Here is a 19,049-nt window from a genome sequence, read left to right as displayed (position 1 = left end):
TTTGCGTCCTCTGTTGTCACCTCATCTACAGATACCGCTTTTGTCTAGGTCACAGAGCCAGGCAGACATCTGTGCATTGTTGGCAATTTCTTTTTATGTGATCTAGGCATTATCATTCAAAATGACAACCCTTTCAGACTACCTATTAACAAGTCATTCACAATACAGTTGTCTACAATCACTAGTGCATAGCCAGCTTAAAGGGGTTGTCCGTTTTTGACAATCCTTTTCTGTTAGAAGGGTCGAAAAACGGCTGCTCATAAGGTGCCCCGCAACCTGGACTCATAACCATCAGCTGTAATCTGTGGGAGAACCTATCGCTTCAATTCCCCTGTAGTGACGACCGCAGGGAAAAAGAAACATTACATAGTGTCTATTAAAATAAATCATGTCTGTGCAATGTAGGCACAACCTGGGTCTTCCAGAAAGAGTCGCTATGTGCAGCTATTTACACAGAATGGCCTCATAGGAAAACCAAACAATCCCTTTAACTAGTATGGAAATTTGGGATTGCATCGGTACAAGCAAGTTTGATATTGGTTTTTCAATTTTTGAACAGTATGTTTCTATTTTTTGTCTTTGGAAACTTGCCTTGAAAAACACGGAATAGTAAAATGCAAACACGTCCCCTATTACTGGCAGGTCCTGCAGCATGTGCTCATGAATGAACTAAACAGTATATATGCGTAACGTTTTTGTAACTAACCAAATAAACATGTTTTAATTCAAGAACTTTGCTAAATGTTGTATTTTTTTCACAACATGAGAAATTCATACATTCATTCAAAGGGTCCAGAAAGATGAGAATTATGCTGCGGAGTCCTCGAATCCTACCAAGCAGCACCAATCTCAGTTTCCTTGTCCCTGTGAATAGGGTTTGGTTAAATCATAGACTATAGTTGACGGCAGGTACATCTGACTTTTGATGTTTAAAACTTAGTTTTGACAACCCCAAACTTATTACTAGACTTGTTTTCCTGCAATTGTTATGGGAAATAAGGAAAGAAGGCTTAAAATCTGTTCATGCATACTGATGATGTAAAACATATAAGTTGGGCATTCATTTCTTTGAAAGCCATTAAGAAATACCTGATCAACAATAAGTTTTATATATTCTTAAATTAATGGCTTGTTTTCATGAAGTTTCCCCTTTTAGTGCTTATAGAATTTGGCTGGATTCACACGAACATGTTCGGTCCGTATGTCGGCAGTATTTCCCGGACCGAGCACACTGCAGGGAGCCGGGCTCCTAGAATCATAGTTATGTACGATGCTAGGCGTCACTGCCTCTCCCCGGAACTACTGTCCTGTGAAAACATGATTACAGTACGGGACAGTTTAAGCAGCGAGGCAGGGACTCCTGGCGTCATAGATAACTATGAGGCTAGGAGCCCGGCACCCTGCAGTGTGTTCGGCCCGGGAAATGCGGCCAACATACGGACCGTATATCACGGACCGAACCTGCTCGTGTGAATCTGGCCTTATTCTACCATAAAAAAAAAAGTATACAAAGTAACAAATAAGCACACTAATCTCTCAATCCTCCCACCCTGTCCGTTTCATGTTTCTCAGACAGTCTTTTTTTACTAGTACAAAGAAGGTTTTTCCTTTATCTCAGAAAGGGAGGGTGCTATATATTTAAGGGCCTTTTACACCGGCCAATTATCGTGCAGACAAGCGTTCACAGAACGCTCGTTCCAGATAATTGCCCTGTGCAAAGAGGGCAACGATCAGCCGATGAACAAGCAAACTCATTCATCGGCCGATCGTATAGTTTCAAATACCTTAAATATTATCGTTGTCGGCAGCACATGATAAAAATGTATGGTGACAACTTGACAAGTGATCGGAGTGACGGGCGCTCATCCCCATACTAGTTCCTTGTGAATGGAGCAAACGAGCGACGATCAACGAGCTGTCTCGTTGATTGGTGCTCTTTTACATGGCCGATGTCAGTGTAAAAGTACCCTTAGTCACAAGAAATGCAACAGATTTGCTAAACATTATCTGCTACTCAAAGATTTGATCAGTAATGTGGGCCACAGTCATGTGTGTTGGGGAACAAGGTGCAGTTTCCTCAGTGTTCATATTTGTGCCTGATTGAGGCTCTCAAATCGTTATTCAGTTTGCTCCCCCAGCGGTAACTGTATAAAGCAGAAATTTAGGCATACGGTGCATAGAACAAAAGATGAGAACCCTATTACAATATAATACTAAATATGTATTTTTAAACTGAAGCATTCATGTGTGTAATAAAATTGTATTGATAGTATTACTTTATTAAACATAACTGAATAAAGAATCAAGATTCAGAAATTTAGAGAATCACTTCCAGACACTGTGCAATAGATATTTTTTGTTGTTGGAATTTATCTTCATCATTACTGAAAACTAAAGTACTGATAGTATAATTTATTTGGATCACACAATCCCATTGTACAAACATTTAGAAGTTGTTAAACACTGTAGGATGTCCAGTTGTGGGCTTGAAATTTTAGGTAAGTCAGTATCTTTGGGTGTTTCTTACCTGGTCTTTATTTTCTTCAGTGGTTTTTAGTTCACTTCCATTTTGGCAGAGCTAGGATCCGTGATCAGACTTAGCTGCTTGGTCTATTAAAGTTTGATAGGCTGCCGCGTGATAGGCTTAAGATTGTGATATGCCCTCCCATGCTTTACACTGCTGTTCTGCCTGTTCATATTGGCTATTTGTATGGGCACGAGGTTAGAAGTTAGTCCATAGAGAGATTTCTATTTCAGGAAGGATAGAATGATTATTAACTACAAGCAACTAGACCAGTAGTTTACAAAAAAAAGGATCATGCTGAGCCATATGAGCCTTCGTATTATATTTCCGCTTTTTATATTGTTTCATGAAACGATGTGTGTTAAGGAACTTCTAATATGTTTGCTTCAATTTACTAAAGTGCAGGTCAAAAGAAATCTAATTTTCACATGCGTAAAAAGGCTTTGTTCACACTCTGTCAGGAGTGCCGCTTTTTTTACAGCAAATCTAGCACAGTATGTAGCACTATTCTTGCCATCAAAAGGTGGAAACCCTCAAAAAACACTCACACAGGCCCCATTACAAGTCAATGGGCACCGTTTGTGAATGTGGATGCGAATATGAACATAGCCTTTGGCTGGCGCTGTGCGATGCAATAGAAGTCCACTATGAGAAAGTGGTGATAGTTGGAAATTTTGCAATAATTCTTTGCAACTTTTCCCCCATAAAAACCTGATAAATTTACAATGTGATTTCTCGCACAAATCATGGTCTCTGTGTAGCTCCACCCTGATATGTTGTATAACTCTTTGGTGTCAGTAGCCTTCTTCCAATAGTTTCGGCAGTGGTCAGCATTTACTGTATTGTTTCCAAGAAATTAACATTCATTCTTTTTTTCTGTAAAGTGAGATACATTGCATGATACATACATAAAAATACATGTCCATGTCAACCTTGTAATTTAATTTCCTACAACAAACATGAAAAGCAATGTAACAATCTGTAAGGTCTGTAAACCCCAGGGATCACTTATTTAGTGGAATTAACTACTCTGCCCCTAAAGAACAACTTAATTTAATAATTTTGCATGTTCTCCTGTGACTCCTTGTGAAAGATCCTTGGCCCATTGCCATGATGTATGCAATGGACCAACTCTTGTACATATCGGGGTTAACTGTTGCATAATACCCGCAGTTTTATCTAAGTTGTCCATTAGCATAAACCGTGTTAAATGGGATAGAGAGCGTCATTTCCAAATAAAAGGCAGGAGTTCCCGAGTCCAGCTGAACATACTTCTTTCTTAGATAAAGGTGTTCTTTAGTGGCACATCTTATAAGTTCAGGAGAGGTTTAGAAACCCAATCCATGTCAACAGTGCTCCTCACTAAATTGTGACACTCCGATACAGAGCAGAGATGTAAACTAAACATCTAACCTGTTCTTTAGGGACATGGGATTATCTCCTTGGGATAAATCTCATTAAACATTCATGAGATCCTCTTCATTAAGAAATATCTGATGTTATACTTAACCAAACAGAATATTCGCAATTGGTGGGCAATGCCTTATTCGCAAGTAACTGTGCAAGAAACAGTGCTGGAATACACAGGAACCAAAAGGAGTATAGTATAAAACCTAAATGTAATGATGGAAAAAGTACAGGACACCATCTGTGATTGCTATGACTTCCAGCGCTGTTCTATACGGTTACATGGGAACCACTTCCAGGACAATCACATAATTTGTCCGTAATGTTTTTCGGTACCATCATCTACTGCATGAAGAATAATTGTGGTCACTTCTTCTGTACACTGCAGTCTATCTGAAGGTGTGCTCAGACTTCGCACCCAAATTACTTAATTTACCAATTTTTAATGCTTTCACACTGTTTATTTTTGTTTTCAAGTAGAAAAATATTTCTCATACATTCAAAGTGGTACACAAAAGAAAATGAGTGGGATAACGTTTTTTTTTCTGTTTTTCTTCATTGTTTTCGCTCGTATTTTCCGATAGCACCATATCGATACATTCTTAACGTAAACATCCTGAGCACTTTCTTAGAAAGCGAGACCAGAATATATTCATTTTCATATATTTTAAATATATATATATAAATATAAAAGAGAGAGAAAGAAAAAAAAAAAAGAGAATTTGGTGACTGTGTTAGCCACTGGGATGGGATGAAATATTTTAGAGTACACTGTGGAGAGTTGGGCATGGCAGGATTTAATAACTGTGTTCACAGATGTAATGATAGACAGGTTTGTGGGAAGAGCAAAAAGAGGGTCTGTAACGCTTCCATTATGATGAATCCATGCAACACAAGGTGTTGTACAACCCTGTGACACTGAATGGGTTACTATATTATTCATGAAAAGGGCCACTGGAACTCACCTCATTTCTCCAGAGATACATCATATGATTGAGGTAGGTTCCTCTGACCCTAATAACCTTGAAGGAAACAAAGTAAAGAAAAAAGACAAAATGTGTATGTGTTGACATTAAAATATGAGTTCAGCTCCCCCATGAATTGTGAATGAATGGAACATTCTAAGAACTACATTTGACGGGGGTGGCATGAATAAAATCTGAAAAGTTTGTGTACAGCTCTTGTATTGTTGCCCTGATTTTTATTGGCTTTATTTATTGAGGTTGTCTTACCAACAGTGATCGGGATGGCTCCAGAATGCATTAATCTCTGAAATACAAAGTAGTGAAGGGAAGAGCGAGGGTGTGGCGAGATAGGTGCCAAGTGGAGTGAAATGGGATCTAAGGGGAAGTGTAGACTTGAAGACCATTATACAACACCTTCACAATGGTGATTATTAACATTTCTGTGCAATGGACCTAAAACTTTACCTCTCGTGTGAAAACCCTTCTTTTACAATAGACGTGTCTTGTTCGTTAAACCAATTTCATAATACCCCTTCTTTAAAAGTACTATTTCCTGATGGCAGGTGACTGTCCTGCTCAAGATTGAGGTAGCAATAAAACCTTATAGATATAAATGGACAATTCATAGTGAATCTACAATGGGTAGGAGATTCTGTAAAAGTTGCCAAATATTATAAGATCTAAATGGGCTTGGTTCAATACAGATCAGTAGTATACAAATATGGCATCTAAATAAGGGAGTAGCTGTCAGTTATGGTATAAATACAAATCGAGGTCTCTCCTTTAAACAATTCCATAGGAAGAAATAACGTGTCACACCTTTGGGACTGCTTCGGTCAATGTCACCACGTACGGGATAAAATTGACTCGCTTGGGCATTTCATGTACTTTTACCCATTTGAGTATCTGCCAGTTGAAACAAGGAATCCATTAGCGAATGAATACACTTGCTCAACCTTATTTGCCATTAATATCTGACACACACGTTCCAGGTAACGTGAATTTCAGTGGGTCTTCAATTAATGGACTTTACCAGCAGACTTTTTTGATGAACTTGGAAATTTGTCGTGACAAATCAAAATTCCTGAAAACAATCTATTTGGGATAAATATGTCACTGAATTATGCCTGAACTGATTGGATCTTTCACCATGACATATTATTTTGGCGGCTTGTTATCGTGCAGTATGTACCTGGCTGTCTAATAGCTCTAGAGAAATGTGCAGTAGGATATTCAGCCCTGAAACAGTTAAGTATTGGGAAAGGATAGTACAATGGAGCACCCATTCAATCACTGCAAAGTAAATGAAATATTGATTGAAAGTGTCCCTGAAAAGAGAAAGCCATTAAGGAAGCACAGGAGTCGAGGCGTTCTTCATCCTCTCAGCTCCCTCCCCCTATCTTCAACAAAGCGTGAAAATTAAGTGCATTATTCCCAGGAGTTAGGTCTTTGTCCCTGAGCAGATACTGCTGGTGAGGACAGAGATAATGCTTCTGAAAGCAGAACCCCTTGAGTAAGCTTGTACTGACCTCCCTGCAATTGTTACAGCATTGCCTATGCCAAGAGAATTGTTGAATCTATAGCCATCGAAGCAAGCAAAACTCTATTATTCCTTCAAAGCCTAAATGCCAACATTGATGCAAATATCATTTATTGGCTTACATCAAGACTAATAATCCATTCATGCCGGTACCCAAACATGAGGGCACCGCCAAGGAGCCTAAGCTCCTAAAAGAATTCCTGAGCGTATCCATGGATATTATTCAGCATGGTCACAAAAAACAAATTTCTCAATGGCTACATATAGAAATATTGGAAGCCATCATAAATTGCTTAGCAATCTAACTAGCATTATAGCAAATTGTGAGTTCACAATGTATCTATAGAATGTATTATATATAAATTATTGCTAGGAGCTTACAGGACTCGAACAGGCCACATTCACGGCCTGAGCTGCTCTGTTTCTATTGTGAATGTAGCTTCAAACGTGCATTTGCATACCCTCATGCCCACACTCAGTTTAGAGGGGCAGGAAACAAGAACCCTTCCTTAGCATTGGCCATCAATGTGTGATCGGTGGGGAACTAAACCTCAGGGCCCTCACCGATCAGAAGAATGAAGGGACCCTGGCACGCTCACGATTCTTTTCGGACACAGCGGCTTGTCTGTACGTGCAGCCGTGTCCGGTATTGTAGCTCAGCCCGATTCAAGCACCTTTGTCATGCTGATCATGTGGGTTGGACCTATACTGATTACATATGCCATCAATGTTTTTAATGAATAATCTCAACTGCTGTTCACTGGGTGTATTGGCCAGAACAGTCTGACCTTAAGTCTATTCAGCAAAGACATACCTGAATATAAATGAATTATTGGAAATGTCCTCAAAAAGGAAAAGTAGATTTTTTTATGTGAATGTTTGAGCAGGGAAAATGTTATAATTGTCGATTTCTCTACCAGGGGTGAATCAGAAATACCGGCTGACCTTACCTTAATATATTGACTATGACAACAGAAAAACTAAAAACTTAAGGTACTTTTACACCGGCACAATTTAGCCTGTGCAACGAGCACCAATCAACGAGACAGCTATGTATGGGGTCGAGCGCTCGTCCCCATACATTTGTATCATGTCGGCAGGACATGGAGATGCGCTGCCGACAACGATAATATTTTGCACTTCTAAAACGATACGATCAGCCGATGAACAAGCGTTTGCTTGTTCATCTGCTGATCGCTGCCCTTTTTATACGTGCAATTATCTAGAATGAACGGTGTCTTGTACGCTCGTTTGCCCGATAATTGGCCCGTGTAAAAGGACCTTTACGTCGTTTTTAGTTCTCTCTTACAAAGAGCCCAGCCTTTAAGTTATCAATGCACAACAAGGCGGTGGATACATACTGTATGTAGTGTGTGAAAAGAATAGTGTCTAGTCTCATGCAACGTGTAGCGGTTAATCCTGTTAGAACACATGCGTTAAGATTTACTTCTTTTCTACAAAGGTTTGGATTCTAGTCCAGCCTTAGTGTCTTACTTTCCCAAGTCAAGTCTTCTCTACGTAATGTGGCTTCTTAAGCATTGTATATTACAGAATAATTGCAGCTCTGTGAACACTGCAAGCATTATATAATCTCAATACAACATTAACCACAGGGAGAACAAACCAACACTGGGCCCTTCTAAACTGCAGGAACATGTAACTGAGGTCCTCTGTTATCAGATAAGAGGTTGGGGCTCGCTGAATGCGTGCATTCCTTGTCAATAAGGGGCTGAAGTAACCATTAGAATTTAAATTTCCCTGTTTTGCAAAGGATCAATTGAGAATTCCAGGGAACAGCTGGGTGGGCTGGCAGGGTCTCTGTATCCATGGCAATGCCGAGCCAGTCCCAATGGTCCATGCATGGGAGATCATGCTTGGACTGAATTAGAGTGTCAAGGCATAATTGAGTGAACGGTTTATACCACAACTGTGAGCTACAGTAAAATAGAAGAGAAGAGATCAGCTCAGAGGTAAATTCTACTGAATAAGAACTTGTACCTACTGGAACTTTTCCTTAAGCTTTGAAGTCACCAATTATGGTCTTATAGTATGGCAACTCCACAGGATTTTTTTTTTTTAAGTCTGGCCCAAGATAATATAAAAAGCAAAAAAGGGCTGTGAAATCCGTGTTCACGACAACAATGTAGCAACTCCCTGTTAATGAAAAGTTGCAAGATCCGCTCACATCTATATACTTACTATCAAATGCTTTGAGATAGTAACAAGTAATAGGATTGGTTTCTTAGTATGTGAGAAAGGCTGGTGCTGCTTTGAATCCCTTTCCTTGTACTATAGTGCTGAGGGATGAAGGGGTAAGACTGTACTGGAGGGGCTAGGTGCGGAGTCTATGAGTGAAGCTGAGTTAATGGTGATGCTGTAAAGAAGCACATTGTCAAGACATGAATGGGTCGGGCATTCTTTTACAAGACAAAAGCAGCTTCCTGTGTTGTTCTTCGCTTCAAGACGTGCTGCTGTATATGATTCGAAATGACAGGCAAAGAGACCTTTCTCCATGAACCCCCCTCCCCCCCCCTTTGTGGTGAAGTTACAATTGTGGCTCCTTCTGTCAGATATTTCTAGACTGAGGAAGGAAATGGATCCATAGAATGTACCCAAAAGCTATACATAAAAATGGACAATTAACCCTGTCGCTGCAGAAGAGGGACTACAATGAAATGCCTTGGAGACCCTCCTGTGTCAGAGATTAACGGGCTGTTGACATGTTGTGCACCTTGTAAATTGACGAGAAGGCACTTAATATTTACATTTAGTAAAGGTGAGGTATTATCCGGTCACCCGTGATTATTTACATCTAGGTGGCAGTGGTGAGACCCTTATGTATATGACTGAAATGACTTCAGAGACTGAGCAATACATGTTACAGCTATTGGTGAAATCTCTTTCTAAATAACAAAATCAATTTGTTTTCTGAGGCAACATTTAGAAAGGAAGCCACGTACAAAGAAAAGGCAATGCAATTCGTTTGTGCAAATACTAGTCTGATATAACACATTTGTTTTTGTGCATTTTTGGGAAAGAAAGGTGCCTTATGGCCAGGATGGTTTCAACATGTCAACAGTAATGGCTATAAGAGAGTCCATGTAACAGCCTGATCGGACACTCATCTCTTGCCACACAAAGCCTGAACCAAATTGCACAGGGTTATTTACACTGTGAATGGAATGTATGATTCCCAGAGTCTGCTGTGATAGAGATATGACAAAGGGTCGGAAACATTTCCCCCAAGTTTCCTATAAATAGGTCTCTCAGAAGCCACCTCTCTGTTTCTCACAGCCCTTTTTTGTGGTTTTTTTTTTTTAGTCTGAAGCAGCCTTTCTTATTATTGTGATAAACTTGCTCTGCTGCCTTATTTTGCAAAATGAATATGCTGCAATGTACATGGGCGCTGTGGACGCTGCATAAGCTTCAGAGGCTTTTTCTTAACAGAGACTGTAAATAACAATATACAGACAAGGAGCAGCTCTTGTCGACTGTACATGACATCTCCTGCTACTGCCGTCTGACCACACAGTTAACCAGAAGCCGAGATGTCAGTGTTGGATACCACCTACGACATGTCATAAGAGGCTGACGTCTGTAATCCAGGTGGTATCCGGTGACTATAAATATCTGTAATGCAGCATTTTCATTTTAGAGGAGGATATCGGAGAATGAAAAGCTGATGACCTGGAGCTCTTGTTGGTGCACCTGCGAACACCAAGACAGTGGGGAAAATAAATCTGATAGGTATTATTCACTGTTAATGTATTATAAATGAATTGAAACTAGTGACATGCAAGGAAAATAATGAGACGGGAGACAGTGATGGTACATGATGAACAAAGCACATTTATAATGATATGAGTAAATATATTCGCATCATCGGCTAACCACTAGTTACACTGTATTGTCATAAAAACTTACAGAGCTACAGAGACTATTAACGATAAATAACCATTACCAATTAAAACACAGTTGTACGACAGCTTTGCTCTTTCCATTTTAAAAACAAGCAATATCATTCCTTTTTTTTTTTTTAATATATATCAGTTTTCTCTTTTTGAAAATGTTTTTTTTTTCTATAATCAAAGAGTAACGTGAAAATGGAAGTAAAGAAAGAAGAAAAGAAAAAGAAATTGACTTGATCATCAGATTGGAATGGCTGGATCACCCCCAGCTTGAGAAGGCTAGGACGCAACTTGTGAGAATATACACCCATGCGTCACTGGCCCCTCGGAAGTTGTGGGGTTCATAACAGTGAACAGAAACTGCACAGGAGTAAGGCAGGAAGGTTTTGGGTAAAGGAACTGATGGGAAAAAGGTTTAAAATCAATAATCCACAATTTTCAGTGTCCGCCACAGATGGGACACTTTTGACTGGTTAAACTAACATGGTGATTAAGGTCATTTTTTACGTTTTAATGAAAATTAAACAAAAAGAAAAGAAAAAAAAGATCACAGTTCAGAAAGAGAGATGCTGGACGAGAAGCCAGACGAGAGGACATCACAATCATTGTTCAGTTATCAGTTGCACAGGAGGAGCAGCGGAAAATGTCACTGAGTTGGTTATGATGGACGTTATCAATGGATTGAAGTTGAGATGGAAGGAAACAGTTGTTTGGGAATTTCTCAGCCTGATGATCCAGAGGTAGCCAGCATTTTTTGTATTATTATTTACTATTTTTAATTACTTTCTTGTCCATTGAATTTTTTTTAATTTTTTTTTTTTTTTTTTTTACGACTGCATGCATAGCATGAGAAGATGCTGGGTTTATGAACGACCACAATTCAGTGGTTTGGTGGCCCAAATGCAGAGGTTAACATAATGATCTGGCTAGTTGGCACTCAGAAACATGGAGGTGGTGACAAGTTGGAAAACGAAAAGGCTTACTCTACAAACAAAATAATAAAATGGCCCTTGGAGGAACCTGCGCTGCGACAGGTAGACACACGCCGGAAATGAACACTACCTCAGCTAAACAAGCATGCAGGGAAGTACTGACTGAAGCCGACATAAAGATGCCCCACGGAAAAAGAACATGCAGGTAAACGACCATCGGTGCCTGCGGCGGCTGGTGTAGCCTAGCCCCGGAGGGATCAAAAACAGCTAAAAATCACAGATACTGTTCACAGTAAAATCTACATTGACAACACTAAGAGATCGCTAGTGTTAAAATTATACACAATCAGAAGCGTTTTAAAAGGCAACGCCCTCGCTAAGTCGTTGCAGATAATGAAACCTCATCAGCTAACAGTTGGCACTTTAAGTTGCTGCGTGTGCGTGTGGTTTGGCTTAGAAAATCCCCAACACGCACACAATACAGCACTACATCTAATAGGGGAGGATGTTAATGGATCAACTGGTGCATGGCTGGCCAGGTACTATGGGGTCTAATTAAATCCCCAGTCCTACAAACCCCAAATGAGAAGCCATTAACCTTATTTGAAAATGAGAACTGTCTTGCTTACAGCTTAATTCGGAATAAAAAAATGTTATTAAAGCTGGGGGTTGTATGATAGAGAGGAATGCCTTCAAATATTTAGCTGCCACAGCCCCGAACAACGGCAGGTAATAGGTTAACACACACTGCCATTGTGAATTGTTGCTGAACATGTGACATTGTTGTCTCTCCAGAGTATGATTGAAAATAAGGTCAACTAGTGAAGGAAATAGCATGGGTGATTAATGCAATTAAAACAAGATGGGGTGAGAGACTGGGGATTTATAGGATTTCATCATGAAGGGGCAGGAGGGTGAACCCAATGGAGGAAGAAAACAGACACAGCTCTTGTGAAAACCAAACTTCACTCATCAGAAAAGTTAAATCTGATGGGATCAGTGAGCCATAAATGATAGAAATGTAGCCTGGCCAGCCGGATTATTCATCGTCATACAGGTTGTTATGAAGACACTGATCTGTAAACTTACCAAAAAAGGTTATTTTTTCCACAGTTTTAACCATTTTAATATATATTTTTACAGTGCTTTTTTGCAACTATATTGCTTTGAGATAGTATATATATATATATATATCTTTTATGTTTTAATTTAAAACTATTTTTTTCCTTTTTTTTTATTCCAAAACATGTTTTCCCTCATACGCTGCCACCCCAGGGCAGGAAGCATGAGTGAAGTTGGACAGTGCTTTTGATTTTCTTTACTCCCTTTTGTTTTATAGGTAACTCACCCACCCAACTCCCCTGCTGTTTTCCAGCAAAACAGTAGTTCAGTTACAGCGTCACTTAGGACTAATACTGATAACTGTGCAGGTTCTGAAGGGACCAGCAACACGTGGCTCTGCAGTGCATTACTGGACGCGTCAGCCCTCACAGAGTTTAAAACCTATGCGTCACTTCATGTTTACATTCAGTTCATTTTCAACTACAACAATGCTGGTAAAATGGCAGGCTTCAAAAACTTTTACTTTTTGACGCGTAAACAATAAAACCTCAACGAGAGAGAGATAACCTGTCAAAATCCTTCAAATTAAAAAAAAAATAAAAAACACTAAAAAGATTCCCTCTCTAAAACATCCGCAGAACATGTATTATTTACAGAAGCGCTTTTTTCAACACTGTTGCGTTCATTTGCATAATTATATATTAATAACCCGACGCGCACTTCCCCTGCCAATAACAAAACAAAAATAAAATTCAAATAAAAAATAAAATATAAATCGCTCCTGCAAAATACAGTACATCCATGAAAAGAAGAAGGGATAAGGGAGGGACAATTAAGTTAACATCCTGGGAAGGGAAGAAGGACAGGGAGGGAAATTAACCCACTTTTTGTGGGTTGGCCGCTCGAACTCCTTGCTCGTAAGTGACTCGTTGCGTGATTAGATACTGGGCAGCTTGTGTGGCGGCTGGTGTGCCTGTTATTGTAACCTTACGGTTTCTGGTACCGGGGACAAACTCCCCTTTTTTGGAGATCTGTATTCTGGCGCCAGTCAACTCCTGATATTCCACCAATGTCTTGCCGCCTTTGCCAAGAATGGCACCTACTAGATTTTCTGGCACAGCAATTTCTACTACGTCCTTGGAGCCGTCCGTTGACTTCTCAGTGCCCAAAATGGCGCTAGCAGCAAGTGGAGATGCTGCCCCAAAATATCCATTGGTAGCTGCCGTGGCTGCAGCTAAGCTGCCTAGTGCAAACGTTCCAGCCGCTCCCCCTGCAGTGCCTCCACCCCCACTTGCTTCGCTGGCATATGTAGCCAGCAAGTTGGCTGCTGCAGCTGCGGCTGGGTTGGCGCTTGCAGCAGCAGCTGCTAGTGCTCCTGTGGCTGCTGCTTGACTCAGTCCCAACCCTAAAGTATTGAGGTTGTAGCCGTAACTGGCCAAGGTGTTAAGAGCTGATGTAATAGCAACCAGATCATTGCCAGTGAATCCGGATAGGACAGTAGGGAAGGCTGCCACCCCAGCGAGGTTGGCATGACCTAAAAGCCCTGCTGCTGCAGCAGCAGTGGGTAGAACTTCAGCAGTGTTGGCATATGGAGATCCTGTGGGATTGGAGTTAGCTACAGGTCCGGTGACATTGGCATAGCTGATGTTCAAACAGCTGCCACTCTGTGGGTCCTCCTGGATCTTCTGCACTATCAGCTCTACAGCTTTGCGGTTTTGTTCTGGCTCTCCACTTACAGTCACCACTCGTTCCTGCAGATTAATGCCATCTGGTTTTTGGGAAAGCTGTACCCATGCACCAGATTGTTCCATTACTGCCTTCACAGTGGCTCCTCCTTTACCGATGATCAGACCTGCAGTGCTGTTGGGAACGATGATCTTCACCTGAGGTGAGAAAACATGGAGAAGAAACGAAGGGAAAAAGAGAGATAGGTGGACATTACATCAATAATAAGTAAGGTAAACAGTTCAGTGTGGTGTGTGTTTTATGAGAGGCAATGCCTAAGCAGTATATTTTCTTTAAATAGCCTATGTTACAAATTCATTCAAGTCAGACTGGGACAAACTGTGGTCTTCCAAGCTGTGGAGAGCTGCCTCGGCTTTATAACACAAAAATGCAGTGTTCTACTTGTAACATGACTCACATTCATTCAAGTTACAAAACACTGTTCCACTGTCATATGACATAGGTATTGTGAAATATGACACATTTAATGGACGGAAACAAAAACTCGGTTTCTTAGCAATTGTTTCTTAGGTGAATTACTACAGAGAAAATAAAAATACTTTTAATATACAGGATGGCACACTCTGCTAGCGAAGTTTAGATTAAAATGTGTTAAAGATATCAGGATATCCAGATCTTCATTTTGTACATTATGACAATAGAATAAAAAAAAAAAAATAAATTCTTGCAAAAGGGTTAAAGGTTGAGCACTACCCGGGTGGGGAGGCAGTGCGAAGAGCTCCTGACAAGCGCTCGCAGGCAAAAGAACACCCATAAATTACAAAATTGCTGGCAGGACCAAAGAGTGCAGAGTGTAATTGACTGTAATGTAACATTGTAATGAAATGATTGATCTAATTAGCGCTGCCTGGTTATCAGTAGTGACCTCGGCATGAGGTGGGTGTTGCACGACTGTCCTTGCGGCATGCTATGCTTGTAGCCAAAATGGAGATCTTTTGGTGATTGGTGCTTACATTGAGCATTATGTAATACACAAGCAATCATAAAAAGCCAGAGAACTGTTTTATGTAGCCTTTGCAACCCAAACAAAAGCATTATTACCTAGTAAATCACATGGCATTGGAACATATTCAGCAAAATCTTAATTTTCAAGTCATATTCTTTAATGTTCTCTGCAACACTAAAATTATTATGCTAAACAAGTGAATTAGTGAAGTTGCCATCACATTCATGGACCAGTTTGGCTTTATGAAAGTGGCTTTGTCACCTACACACCACTCAGGCAAACATTTTTCGGATAAACTACAGCCTGCCAATTCACAAGAAAACACTCGCTAACCCATTTAATGACTATTACTATGTCCGTGCTCACCATGATGAACATAATTATTTGAAAAGTGATCTTCTACCGTCCAGTAAATAAAAGCCAGCAGTGTGTGTAGGTGACAAGTCCATCACATTGATCTGGCCGGAGACTTGGTTCTCTTGTACGTTTAACTACTGTTAGTTTGGCGTCATGATCTGGTCATTCAGCACCAAGAGCTTTGACTCAACTATTTGGGTCACCAATATGTGTGACACATGTGGGGAAGTCAACGCTGAATCACTAACTCTTTATTCTACCGGTCTCTGTTTTACAAGTTAAAACAAATATACAAGTTGCAATGAATCTAATAAAAACAAATAAAAAAGTAATGAAATCAATGCAGAAAATAATGGAATTAATGGATCATAAAAAAAATGCCAACTGTATAGTAAATGATAATTCTTAATACAGTGCAAACTAATGATCCTATATATAACCAACTATCTATTATACTATTCTGTGGGGACTTTGCACCAATATCCCATAATCTTTTTGGAAATAATCATATGGTCTATACAGTAGCTCCACTACATAAATGTAACACATGTATTCTATGATGCCCAAGAAAGGAGCATTGTTTTACCAACCATGTATGTTGGCATCTCTGGAGCATCACATTGCATTGCCCTGTTCTGGACATTATGGTGAAGTGCCCCAAAGATAATTAGTATGTGACATTATATTCACTTGATAATGATCTGTTATTCGGGTCTGTACTGGCAGTAAACTAATGGTTATGTGGCTGAACAACAACACAAGGTTATTCCTCTAGATGCCTAACTGGAGGTATCATCTTACAGATATGTTAGGCTTTATACCAGTATCATATGTTCCGTTTATTGGTCAACTCATAAAGTTACACTGGCCATGAGGATGAGTCCTGGCATGTAGATGGAGCTGTACTCCCTTGTGTGAAAAACATGAAATATGGAGTATGGTACTGTACCTGGCTGGCTCTGGAGATGGTCATGGGGTCGGATGGAGAGGACTTGGTGGCTGGTGGTAATGATGACAATGTCTGCAGAACAAAGCAGGGTCAGAAGCAGAATCAAATCAGCTCTAGTAATAACTTTACGCCTTCACTGCCAGCATCTGCCCGTTAGAAAACCAGGTGGCATATACTTGTCTGGCACCGAAGGAGTTAAACCAAAGAATAGTGGAAGAAAACAAAAGAATTCCCAGGAACAGCAAGGGTGAGAGGAGGATGGATGAGATTGAATTAGTGATAAAAATTAAAATCGGTTTTTAGAAGGAAAGTTAAAAGATGGAGAAAATCCCACCACAAACCATATATAAAGTCAAAGTAAATTAGTTTCATGGTAACTGTATGAGAGACAATAGGAAATGTCCTTTCCCAAAAAATAGCAAGCTTATTTTCCAAGGGTATCTGGAAAAGTATTTCGTGAATAGAAGGAGGGGGGGGGGGTAACACAATAAGGCAACCAGGGTCACATAGTTTAACCATGTCACACATAATTTTAGGATTAATTAAATACTCTTCTTATTGTTTTACTTAGATAAAAACAAGACCTTTAGAAAAATGTTTGTTCACATAAAATAAATGCAGAACTCTTAAAATGTAAATTACAGTATTCACGAAGGGTCCTTTTACACTGGCCAATTTGGGCCGTAAAAACGAGCGCCGATCACAAGGAGCTACGATCAGTAATTTATAGGGACGAGCAATCGTTACGACTCGACCATGCATTTCCATTATGTCCATTTCCATCATGTCGGCAGCACATCTCCCTGGGAGATGTGCTACCGACAACGATAATATTTCATGTTGCATAAACAATACCATCAGCCAATGAACAAGCGTTTGCTCGTTCATTGGCAGATCGTTACCCTGTGTACACAAGACAATAATCGGAAACGAGCGTTCATATGAGCACTCCTTTGCCCGATCATTGGCTCGTGTAAAAGGGCCTTCAAGTGACTCCAGTGAGACAATTAAGGGATGAGGGAAGGGTTCACTCAAAAATTATCATTGCATATAAATAGATGGAAATAAATCGAATGTGTCCTCCAAAATGTACAATTTAAAATGAACAGATATGCGCCGGTGCTAGCTTTGGCACCAAGTGATGTCAGTAGTTGTTACTGTGAAACAATATGGTATCAACCTCATGTCATTCTTGCGCAGTCAGGTGTATTTCATGTCAGTCTTGTTAACAGTTGACAATTCTGTGTTCATGGCATATTTATTGCTTCCCTTGCCGGGTCAAATGGCACAGCTAAGTACTTTCTGTGATAATTATTTGAGAAGACTATTGAAGAGAGACAAAAAAGAAGCAAAATACTAAAAAAAAGACTGCCCGGGACTTTTAGTTGAAGGCTTATTCTTAGGATAGGCCATTGATAAGCGATCGGTGTGGGTCCGGCTCCCGGGTCCCCATGAATCAGCACCATGAGTTATGGTGTGGCTGTGCATGGCACTGCAGAACTATCTATTCAGGACTGGATAACACTGAGATTTAGGCATATAATATCCTTCTGCTATTAACCTGAAAATTCAGAACTGGAACGTCCCACTGGATCATGTACGTATAGTTAGTGGTGTGTTACATTTCAATTATTTCTTTATGAGTTCTATGAAGTAAATTACTTAACTGGTACTGTACATGCAATGTTCATAATTTCATCCATTTTAGGGACCTGAGGGCAATTTTGTGATATCAACGTCAATAGCACTGAAAAAAACTCTCACTGGATTTTAGACACATACTTGTTTGATACGATCAGGATTAACCGTAGTCTGTGGTTGCAGGATGCTGACCGGTTCCGTCTTGGCCACGTTCTGTGGCATTTCTCGAATTTTCTCTGCAATGAATCCATGGACAGCATTGAGAGCTTCTACGGTGCCCTGGATTAGACAGACCCGCTCTGTGGTACCTGTGAAGCGATAGCGGTTCATATTATAAATCTCATTCCACACAAGCTCAAGACAGAAAAAGTATACTTTATCAATATGAAAATTGAATCCTTAACCATGGCCTCCGTAAACCACAAGTAAAGGTGATTTTATTCATGATATCTTCAAGTAAGAAAATCAATGGAGTTCAGATACATTTTATTTGTAAGCCATATAAACCAAGCTATTACGAATGTGATTTTCTTCCATAGCTATAAAGAACCATAGGGCAAGCAAATTGGTCAAATACCGCATACTGTACATAAACAAGGCAAAATAAAATCGAATAGAATTTTTAATAAACATTGGGGGGAGAAGGTGGACAACCCCCGCTCTGTAACGTTGTGTGTAGCCTGTGACAATGCTAACTATGAAGCAGCACCAGGCCAGAAATAATTCTGTACAAAGCTTCTTCGTACCGAAAAAGAAAAAAAATCGCTCCAACGAATACCTGTAGGTTGGATATTCTGGATATATGTACACACTGAGTTTTAGAAAGACCAACGCCATCAATATCTTTTGCTGGAAAACAGTCAGCGAGTAGAAGAATTATCTCCCCTTATTTTAGTGCTTTTTGCCGCCATAAAGTGGCATAGCAATTCTCAGTGGTGATCCGCACGCCTGCCACGCTGCCAGAGCTGTGGTTACCATTGGTAATAAAAAGAAAACCTGTAAATCAACAAACTCGGGGAAAATGTTGTCATGTTTAAAAGCTTTCAGCCTTCATTAGTGTCTAAAAAGAACA

At 40.0% G+C, this 19,049-nt stretch overlaps 1 protein-coding gene and 1 long non-coding RNA gene across 7 annotated transcripts in view; one reads left to right on the top strand and one right to left on the bottom strand.

Annotated features, from left to right (window-relative positions):
- The window catches only part of LOC142664595 (uncharacterized), a 50,366-nt gene that overhangs the window by 24,540 nt on the left and 6,777 nt on the right, over window positions 1–19,049 (top strand). The gene's annotated exons all lie outside the window — the stretch shown is intronic.
- Window positions 10,266–19,049, bottom strand: part of NOVA1 (NOVA alternative splicing regulator 1) — a 57,980-nt gene continuing 49,196 nt past the window's right edge. For 5 of the 6 annotated variants that reach the window (XM_075843758.1, XM_075843759.1, XM_075843756.1 and 2 more), the window contains 3 exons: window positions 18,119–18,285; window positions 16,337–16,408; window positions 10,266–14,221 (listed from right to left, as the gene is read on the bottom strand). In XM_075843758.1, coding sequence (XP_075699873.1) covers window positions 13,214–14,221; window positions 16,337–16,408; window positions 18,119–18,285 — 1,247 coding nt within the window. In that variant the 3' untranslated portion in view covers window positions 10,266–13,213. The remainder of the gene's footprint in view (window positions 14,222–16,336; window positions 16,409–18,118; window positions 18,286–19,049) is intronic. The other variant, XM_075843755.1, reaches the window with a different exon arrangement.

Source organism: Rhinoderma darwinii, chromosome 12 (assembly GCF_050947455.1).
Source record: "Rhinoderma darwinii isolate aRhiDar2 chromosome 12, aRhiDar2.hap1, whole genome shotgun sequence".
Taxonomy (NCBI): domain Eukaryota; kingdom Metazoa; phylum Chordata; class Amphibia; order Anura; family Rhinodermatidae; genus Rhinoderma; species Rhinoderma darwinii.
This window is presented reverse-complemented; position numbering and strand designations above follow the sequence as displayed.